Source organism: Gracilinanus agilis, chromosome 3 (assembly GCF_016433145.1).
Source record: "Gracilinanus agilis isolate LMUSP501 chromosome 3, AgileGrace, whole genome shotgun sequence".
NCBI lineage: Eukaryota > Metazoa > Chordata > Mammalia > Didelphimorphia > Didelphidae > Gracilinanus > Gracilinanus agilis.
Window position 1 is genome coordinate 628,690,060 of NC_058132.1, and position 10,597 is coordinate 628,700,656.

At 40.0% G+C, this 10,597-nt stretch overlaps 1 protein-coding gene across 3 annotated transcripts in view; it reads left to right on the forward strand.

The window, feature by feature from the left end:
• The first annotated feature begins 3,529 nt into the window (after positions 1-3,529).
• The window catches only part of RNF7 (ring finger protein 7), a 10,937-nt gene continuing 3,869 nt past the window's right edge, over positions 3,530-10,597 (forward strand). Inside the window, exons 1-2 of one of the 3 annotated variants that reach the window (XM_044667603.1) lie at positions 3,530-3,853; positions 9,962-10,009. In XM_044667603.1, coding sequence (XP_044523538.1) covers positions 3,679-3,853; positions 9,962-10,009 — 223 coding nt within the window. In that variant the 5' untranslated portion in view covers positions 3,530-3,678. The remainder of the gene's footprint in view (positions 3,854-9,961; positions 10,010-10,597) is intronic. The other 2 variants (XM_044667606.1, XM_044667604.1) reach the window with 2 other exon arrangements.

Sequence of the window (10,597 nt, forward strand, 5' to 3'; positions counted from 1 at the left end):
AAAAAAAAAAAACGTGCTGTTGCTTTTAGTAAAAGCATGGCAAGGAAAGCCACTTTCCTTTTTAAAAAAAGTGCTCAAAAGAGCTGAGCCAGGCCAAAAAGAAAGAATGGCTATCTTTAGGCTATCTGGAAGATTGAGAGTTCGAATTTTGACCTTCTGCTAATGTGTTAGTTAAAATCACCTGGGGTTCTATTTGGAAGGATTGAACCTCAATATAGTGTTTGACAAACTTCTGTGGACCTGTGGGGGTCCTTAAAACTACATTTCCCGTGGTCCAACGGGTTTCATGGGTTTCCGGTTTTGGATGACGTATTCAAGGTGAGGGACTGTTTGAAATTAGGGGGAAGTGACTTGGAGCTTCCTCTTTGATTTACCTGAGCTTGAGGAAAGAGGAAGGTAAATGGCTGAGGTGAGGTTGGAATAGTTTTTCTTACAGGCGCGTGGTCAGTTTATCTCTATCAGCATGGCTTTTATTAAAATACTATTCTCCCTTTTGATCTCGGCCCTCATCATTTTTAATCATAACAATGTGGAAATTTTTCTTATCTATATTGTTTTTGCTATTATTTAAAATTAACTACCCCCAACATTCTAAAGTTAAAAATATATTTTTTTCTTATATAAAAGGTAGACCACATCTCCAAGCCCACAGTCACAGTGTTTCTGACAAAAGTACTAGCTATGAGGTTTATGATTTCTAAACGTCAGTCTTCTAGACCTGCACAGTTCACATGTCTCACATTACCATTGACGGTCTGGGTTTGCTGATTCACATTATGGCTCAGTGCTTCATTGTTCCTCCATTCTGTTCCCCTGGTCTAACCCCTTCCTTCCACATGCCTTTGGCTTTTGGGTCAGTCAGATACCAACTGCTTCTTTCTGGGGAGAGGAGGGCACATGGATTGCTGATCTGGTCAACAAAATGGCACCACTTCACTAATGCCAATCAAGAGCACAGAAGGTAGATGGTAGGGATCTTTGTCCCCACCCAATCTGACGTGTACAAATAAGTTACTGAGCTCTTTTTAGCTTCTGACATGAAAGCAAATACAGAGAAGTGGCCATCCTGCCCATTGTCTTTTCCATGTAATCTTTGTGCCACATTTCCTTTTAAAAAATGTCCCTTAATGCCTCCCACTTTGCTATGAATATACTTATTGCCCACAAATACTGGTTGCATGAATAAATTTCTAATAGAGTGAAGCTGTACTCATCTGAGTACTTGGAAAATATTTATTGACTCTAACACACAACCACAAATAATTATGTCATGATAACTTCTGTAATAAAGAACTTCTGGGACAAAATGGAGGACATCTTGAGTGACAGGAACATCAGTTAAAGACTTTGGAATGTACCTACGTGGTGTGATACTCTGGGAGTACCGCACACCTGGAATCAGTTTTGAGAATCCTGGGAGGAGGGTGAATTGGAGGGAGGGTAGGCCCTAGACCTACAATCCAGCATCCATACCTGAGTGCCATAGTAAATTATTCTACCTGCTACTAATAGGGCTGAGAGACAACACCATCACAGCTATCAAGAAGGACACCATTAGTCTTCAGCTATCAAGAAGTACACCATTAGTCTTCCCTATCCTTTGGTTTGTACCACGGCCCAGTCAAGCCAGGGATTGAGAGAGGGAGAAGAATCTCCAGCTGTTATTAACTCATCATCTATAGATTTAGATTACTTTAATTCAATTAGATTAGTTTAGCATTCCCAAACCTCTATCCTTATTCCTTGTTCCTAACCCTTTAGATAAGCAAATAAATCCTGTGGTAGTTTAATCCAAAAGAAGATTGGCATTCCTTTCCTGATCAGTAAATATCTACAACTGTAGGGAAAGGGATTTATCAAACCACATTCAGAAAATTTCGACATCAACACCAGCCCAATCCAACCTTTTACCATTGAATCCAACCCCAAGCCAAGGGGCTAGAGGAGTTGTTGAACCCACATACAACTCCCACTAGAATACTTTGGTTTGGGCACTGTTGAAGAGGCATAGGCTTGGCTAAACTGAACTTTATGAACCCTGGGATTACTAGCACATTTAGTGATCACTTAGGCAACCTCATCTCCCACTTATTCTTGATCCATCTACCGTTTGAGGACCTTTGAGCCAGCTTGTCAGGTCCAGTGAGGTTTAGCAGCCCTTTCTTATTACCAATCTGCCTATTTATGTACAACACTTCCCAATCTATATTTATAATACTGACCTCTCAAAAGTGATCTAATTCTGTATTCCTTATTTTCTTCCCCAAAACCCCTGATGCTGAATGTCACTCATTTTTTTCCAACTCTCTTTACACTTAACTGCTTCCTTTCTTTAACTTTTAATGTATAAGGAAGCCTCAAAGATCTTTCTGTTTCCACTTCAAATTTAAAGTTTCCAAGAATATTCTCCAACTTCCCAACTGTCATACTCTGTGCTGTTCCTTCAGCCTTGAGTAGCTTTCTCCCTTCCTTCAATCAATTATTTTTTGTTTGTTGATAGCCAACCAGCTTTGTCTAGTTTGTTTCCAAATCCTCTAAGAAGTAATCCCACTGTGACCTTCATCTTCCCCACTGCCTCTGCTATCTAACATTGACAGGGACCCCATAATTAAGCATAAATTATATTTCTCCATAGAGAACCTTGGGAGGAATGTTCCTTTCTCTTCCCCAGCCACCATGCCCACAGGTGACTGAAGAAAATAGGAATAGACTGAGGGCTGCCATGGAAGAGGCAAAGAAGTGTCACAGAGAGTGTAGAGAAAAGAATAGCTAGTATTTATACAGCACTAAAAAGAGCTTTAAACGTTTTCTTCCACTGGGTCTTCACTACCACTTTCCATAATGGTAATCTCTTCACAGATGAGGAAACAGAAGCTGAGGAAGGAACTACATTTATTAAGCACTGTGCTTATCGCTTTACAAATATGATCTCGTTTGATCCTTAAAGCAGTCCTGGGAGACAGGGGCTATAATGACCCTCATTTTACAGATGGGGAAACCGAGGCAGAGGTTGCGATTTGCCCAGGAGGTCACACAACTAGGAAGTGTTGGAGGAGCAGTCGCTAGGAATCCTTGCGCGGCTTATTTCCCCTCACTATTTCACAGGATGTATTCTGGTCCCCAGCCCGTGGGTGGTCGGGCACCAACGCGCGTGGCCGCACTGACAAGGCAAGTTGTTTGGGGATGTGTGACACAGCTTTTACGGCTGAGTCATGGCCCTAGGGGCTCAGATGAGCTATATTTGAACACAGCTTCTGGGCTCACGATTCTAATGCCGGTGGCCGACCCAGAGCCAGCATTTTTTAGGGGAAAGAAAATGCCAAGTTCACGTTCTGCCAGATAAGCAAAAGAGCGCGCGCGCGCACTTCAAGGGAAGGAGAAGGAGCGAGGTGTGGCGCGTCCTGCCGACGTCACGCAGAGCCCGCCAACCGCAGACTGCTGGGCAGCGCCGGCAGGGTCGGGACGGCAAGAGCGACGTCGGCGTCCTCGGCGGCGTAGGCGACGTCAGCGGCGGCGGCGGCGGGCTCGGTAGCTAACGGCCGGCCGGCTCTTCCCCGCAGCCGCCTCTGGAGGGAGCTGCAGCCTCTCCCGAGGAGGCTCGGCCCCGCCGCCATAGCTCCCCGCCGCGCTCGCCCCAAGCCTCTCCCCCGCCGGCCGGCCGGGCCCGCCCGTGCCGCCATGGCCGACGTGGAGGACGGAGAGGAGCCCGGCGCGCCGGCCTCACATTCAGGCGGCTCGGGCTCCAAGGCCTCCGGCGACAAGATGTTCTCCCTTAAGAAGTGGAACGCGGTGGCCATGTGGAGCTGGGACGTGGAGTGCGACACGTGCGCCATCTGCCGGGTCCAGGTGATGGGTAAGCGCTACCACGCGAGCCCGGGGCTGCCGCGCGGCCTCCGCGGCCCGCACAAGGTGCTGGCCCCCACGTCATGCACACACGCACGCGGCGCCCTTCCCCCTTCCCCTCCCAGCGTCTTTGCGGGGCATTTCCGAGTGAAAAACGCGCACGCAAGCACACGCGGATTACCTCAGGGGCCGCGCGATCCCGACGCTCCCCCCAGCGCCTCGAAGGGCCCTGTTCTCCCCCCATCCACCCCGGAACGGCTCGGGGGAGTTGGGCAACGCCTACCACTGTGAAACCGAGGGAGAGCCACGGGCGATCTTCGGGGAGCGGGATGTGAAAGGGAATATCTGGGTGTGACCTCGGCCCTACCCTTTTATGAGGGTCACCGAGCGAGCCTATACCTCCCTGCAGGCCGACCTACACACATCCTCCTCAACCGCGATGCTGCCGAGGATCAGAGCCAGCCAGAGGCCCCCTCTACCCATTCTGCCCTGGTGACACTATGAAAGATTTTGAGGCCATATAGGATGAGAACTTTCCTTTAGTAGAAATTCCAAAATTTTCCCGCGAGTTCAACAAAGTAGACACCGAGGTTCTTGTTTCTGATCTAATTTTTTCATATTTATTTTATTATCATATTTTTAATATTTATTTTGTAATATTTTTCATATTTATGTTATTATCCCACTTAGTTTTGTGGCACTTAATGTGTTGGTAGGTACCTTTTTCAGGACAAATTATACTGAGTAAAGTCTAGGTTTATTGGTTCTACTGGAAATTGGGGGGGTTGAAATATGAATTATGGTTAGTCATACTTAGAATAAAACCTAATGTATATGATTAATAAGCAGTTTATTAGAGTTCATATATACAGATGCATCTTAGTTTGTTAGAATTTAGTAGAAAGGGAAAGATGATTTCGTTCCCCTTTTTATTGGTCAGAAAACTGAGATTCAGGCAGGTCAAGTTATTTGCTATCAAACCTCCTTGGAAGAATACTGTTTAAAATACGAATTATGATAAAGAATGGAGCAGTTGATTGTTTTCATGTCATCTTAATTTTTTCTTTAATTTTAAGGTAATGAAAAATTCTTGCTAGAAACTTTCCGGGCCAGCGAGGTGGATTGAGAGCCAAGCCTAAAGATTGGTAGTCCTGGATTCAAATTTGAACTCAGACATTTCCTAGCTGTGTGATCTTGGGCAAATCAATTAACCACCATTGCCTAGCTCTTAACCTTTCTTTTGCCTTGGAACTAATACACAATATTGGTTCTAAAATGGAAGGGAAAGGTTTTCTAATTTAAAAAGAAGAAGAAGAAATAAACTTTCTATAGTTAGAAAACTAAAATAATTTTAGAGTTGAGACCAGAAGAAGCAAATTTTAGACAAGATTGCCTAATCCTTAAGGGGTACAATTTTTAAACTTATCTGGTTGTCTTCTCTTCAGTATCCTATAACTTTTTTATTCTTTAGTTTTGAGGATAAAATACATTTAATTTTTTTTTAGATTGTAGAATTTCATTAGAACTTAATGTTGATCCCATTACTTTGCATATTGGGAATATAGTTCAATTTTCCTTCTTGAATGAGAATTATAATCTAAATTTTAAATTTAGGTGCTGTTTTTACTACAGAGGGGAAAAACCTCAAATTAACTTATTTACAAGTCTTTGATCTTTCTTATAAAGAGCTATAAAAAAACTCATTATGAATGAGCAAAAATTTTGATTTTTAAAATTAACACTTCAGTATGTAGGTTTAACATTTTGTTTTCATCTATAGCAAATTAATGTATACTTTATTTAGGCCACTACAAATTTCATCCCCAAAGTTATTTTTTGTTTTTAAAATTTTTTTCCAACTTCCATTTTTTTATTTTGAAGAGTTAATGTTCAAAAAGTCATTTTCTTGGGGCGGCTGGGTAGCTCAGTGGAGTGAGAGTCAGGCCTAGAGACAGGAGGTCCTAGGTTCAAACCCAGCCTCAGACACTTCCCAGCTGTGTGACCCTGGGCAAGTCACTTGACCCCCATTGCCCACCCTTACCACTCTTCCACCTATGAGACAATACACCGAAGTACAAGGGTTTAAAAAAAAAAGTCATTTTCTTATTTTACCAAGTTAATTATTTTAGACAATAATAGAAATACAGAAATCTATAATGACAAATGATACTATAAACCATATAAGTATATACAAGAATTCGAATGGCTGTAATTCTGTTATCTTAATTATAACATTTATTTCACAATTGCCACAATCATGATAGAGATTAGAGCAGTCACATTTTTTTATTCTAGAAGTATTCAGGAAGGCATTGTATATACATACTTATATTTTTGTTTATGGAGTGCTAAAATCCAATGAGTAGTCAGACAAGTAAGTATTGAGAGGTTCATTTCTTAAAATTTCTTAAAATTCTGTCCTAAATGACTAATTAATCTTCATTACTTCAGACTAAGTGAATGGCAGTAATAACATATCAAGTATAAAGAAGTACATAATTATCCTGTTTAAAGGTATGAGCATCAGGAAAGCCCAGGCTGATATTATGGTAAAAAAAAAATACTGTAGGATTTTATACTTTTGACAAACATTCAAGGTTTTGATATTAAATCTAAACCAAATCTTTAGGAGCAAAGTCCAAGTGATTGTAGCCTTAATGAAGAAAGTTTTTGTTCAAGTTCAATATTGTATAAAATGCATTAATTACTCTGTGTGAATAAAATGTGCACTGAGTACATTGAGCCATAGTGCTTGAACTTCTGGAATTTATTCCAGTCATCAGTAATTTCTTGCGATATCACCTTGCTCAGAGATCTGTCTGTCTCTCATCACTGGTTTCCACTTAACTCCCTTTTTCTGCTCATTTTGAAGGTTGCGCAATTACCAAAGGAGGTAGCTGTCTCTGCTGGTGCCTTATAAGGATGAACCAGCAGGGGAGGGCTCCCAAGGTTCCTTTTAGGAAGTGATGATATATGGGAAGCCCCAGCTGAGTTTAGTAGAGGTAGTGTGCTACATATAGTCAGGGGGATGAGAAAGGTGATAAGAAATATCAGAGCGCCATATGGTAGGTGCCATAGACTGGAGTTTTAGATGTGGCCTAGGAAAGGATGAGACTTGAGTCAGAACAGCAGGAACAGCAGTTCTGTGACCTGACATGTGCCCATCACTTTACCTCCTTATTCCTAGTTTCTTCATGCAGAATTGGAAGTGGGCTAGGTAGGAAGAAACATTAATTTGTTTCATTTCTCTTAAATTTAATAATTTCTTATCTACCTATAATAGGCCAGATGGTTTAAATTTACTTTTCTCTCCAAAGGCACAGTTAGTACCCTTATTTAGCTCTGTGTGTGTATCTTATCTGTCTTTCTTCTGTGGAGTGTCATTACTTTTTACAGAACAATTATTAAAAACATTGAAAAGAAATATGAATGTGAATTATAGCGTATATTTTTATAAAGAAGAAATGTTTTCTACTTTCAGCATTAAAAGATGTTCTCTACTACTTTTGTCTTCCTATTAGCTTATTAGGCATTTCATCTAATTTTGGGGTTGTAAAATTTTCATTTTACATGAAGTTCAGTGGAGAAATCAAAGGGTCCATTTTCGTTACAATAAGTGTAGTCTCCCACTTTATTTGAAATGTAAAATGGTAGTATATATCTCTTCTATTTAGTGGGCCTTTCTAAATTCTTTATTTCATAGTGGTTTTTAAAAAAGGCAAAACACTGGGCATGGGAACACATAAAAGTGAGGGTCAACTTTAGATAGTATAGTGGACAGAGACCTGGACCTAAGTTCAAATCCTGTCTCAGAGATGATTCTTTGAGATCCTGAGCATGTCAGTTGACCTCTCTTAGAAGAGAGATGTTAGGTGATGTTAATAATAGCTTCCTACTTCACAAGATTGTAATGAGAATCAAATGAGATATAAAGTGCTTTGAAAACCTTAAAACACACTGTAAGTGCTTTACATTTACATGTAACTATTATTAGTATGTGGGATGTAGATGAGGAAACTGGTCACCCTCCAAAAAAATCTTCATTCAGAAACCTAGATAACAAAGATTATTTTCTTGATATGTGAAGCTACAGAAATCATAGACTTCCTTCGTGTGCTTTAAGTAAAAGATATTACGAATATACTGTTTTCCTGTTTGTGGTAGACAATACAGATATATTGTAGGATTGTAGATTTAGAAAGTGGAAAGGACGGTAGAGGCCCTGTCTTTTGAACTCCTTTCTTTTACAGGCAAAAATACAGATCCCAGCGAAGCTAAGAAACTCGGGGCCACACAGGTGGCAAATGAGAAGAGAGTATTTGAGCCTTTCTTTTATGACAAAGCCTCCTGATAGATGTGATGGGATTGTGCTGAGCTGAGATCAGGAACCCCATAGGAGTGTACTCTAGTCAGGAGATCAGTAGGAGTTTTGTTGGGAACAGTGTTAAGAGAATGGGTTGGTGAGAGAACTAACCCACCTCCTCTTACACAGCAGGACACTGATTCCCAGAAAAGTTAAGGGTCAAAGGTCATGTTGCTATGACATCCAGAATGAGAGCTTGGTTCTCCTGACAGCCAATCCAGTGTTTTTTCCTGTTGGCTTGTCGTTAATCTTTCTAACAGAGGAATCCAATTAACTTAGTGAATAGAGAGCTAAACCTCAAATCAGGAAGATCTGAGTTCAAATGCAGCCCCAGAAACTTACTATGTGACCCTGAGCAAGATAGCAACCCCTATCTGCCACAGTTTCCCCATCTGTAAAATGGGAATAATAATAATAATAATAGGGTTGGTATGAGGGGGGGAAATGGAATAATCTTTGTAAAGCTCTTTTCAGTCCTTTAATCACTATATAAATGCTAGCAATATTATTAACAGACATTTACTCAAAGGAACCTAATGTAGTCATCTTAATGGGTGGATAATTCATATAGAAATGCCTATTCTATATAATACGGTGTCCCTGAAAAGTTGTATATAAATTGAATTTGATGAGTTGAAGTCATTGTAAATGAGCTAGAGGAACTACAGTGAAATCGTTTTTCATAATGAATAATCATCCTTCAGTTTATTTTTAAGTTTGAATCTTTATACCCATCAGACTCTCTTTAAATGAATCACACCAGTAAATCTCCCACAACCAGTGAGCCAGTTTGTTTCCATAGTACTCAAGCTATGCTTAAAACCTCCCTCTCTTCAGTTTCCTGTTTATGATGTTTTCCACTCTGAAGGATAACTGTAGTAGTCATTCATACTTAGGTGAATAATTAAGTTTCAAATGGAAAAGCAATGAAAGGATCACAATATGGCAATAGTTTAGTGGAAAAAGTGTTAGATTCGGAATCAGAAGATTATCTTGGATTTCCATGGACCTGAGTAATGAATGAATTAGACTCGAAAGACCACTAAGTTACATTTCAGTCCTACAGCTCTGCTACTATATCTAGTGAGGAGATTTTTTTTAAAAGAAAGGAAAATCCTTTTGGATATCCTGAATGAAATAATAGTGAAGACTAGAAGCATTCAAATAAGTATTTTAAGTGTGTTCTGAATCATCATATGGGAAAAACTAAAAAGTGACTAAGAATAGCTACTAAGTAAGGGAAACTCCTACACCGAAGAATGAATAACTCTAGCAAGTGTGCTTGTTGAAAAATCAGAAGGTTTTGTAGAAGAGTGAACAGATTGTGAATGGCTTTTTTAAAAGGATTATGTTTCAGAAATAAATTACTCCTTATGTTGGTGTTTATGGATGTGCTGTCATATCTCATTGTTCATATAGATGTTATTTAGTATGGAATATATTGGACAGGCTTTTCCCTGGGTTATATATCCAGTCAAGGATCTTTTAAATTTGAGTTTGTAAAGGAGTGTGTGGGTGTTGGGGGAGGGGAAGGTTAGTACCCTTTCTGGAACTGCTCCTGGTCGTAACTAATACGTATTATCCTTTGTACTTTAAATATTCATCTTAAAATGTTTAAATCCAGATGAAAAATTGGTTATTAATGTTTTATCTTCATTATTAAGCCGTAGGGTTTTTATTTGGCTTTGAAGTATAAAGGTTTTTAAATTTTCATTCTGAGCATCAGATTGAGAATTCCTATTTGTTTACTTTTAGATGCCTGTCTTAGATGTCAAGCTGAAAACAAACAAGAAGATTGTGTTGGTATGTTGTAATTTTGTTCTTAGTTTTTCAACTGAAGGCTTTTTTCTCAGTGGGAATGTTTGCAATTAAGATGAAATTTACCAATATACAACAGTAAAGCAATGATCTGTTATTAATGTAATATTGCAGAACTATTCAAAAGTACTTAACATAATCTGCAACTATCTTGTTACAGCTATAAAGAATTCATGTATGAGAAGTGAAAATTGTTGACATCTCAGTATTGTTGACCCCTTATCCAGAACAGGAGGAGTCAGGACCCCCCAACTCAGAATAAATAAACCAGAGGAGGTAGGACTCCTGACTCAACCAGAGGGTTTAGAGTCTAATTAAGGCAGATCTCTGACTCAGAATAAATAACCCAGAGGAGTCAAAGTCTCCAAATTGCATCTTTAATTGGACAGGGCCCAGGGATGCACACATCATGACACTAAATGACAGGCACTGTTGTACAGAGTGCCTAACCACCCCTGTCCCGTCTCCTACTTACAGCGTAGAGGTTTTTAGGCTAAAAAAAAAAATATATATATATATATATATATAGAGAGAGAGAGAGAGAGAGAAAGAGAGAGAGAGAGAGAGAGAGAG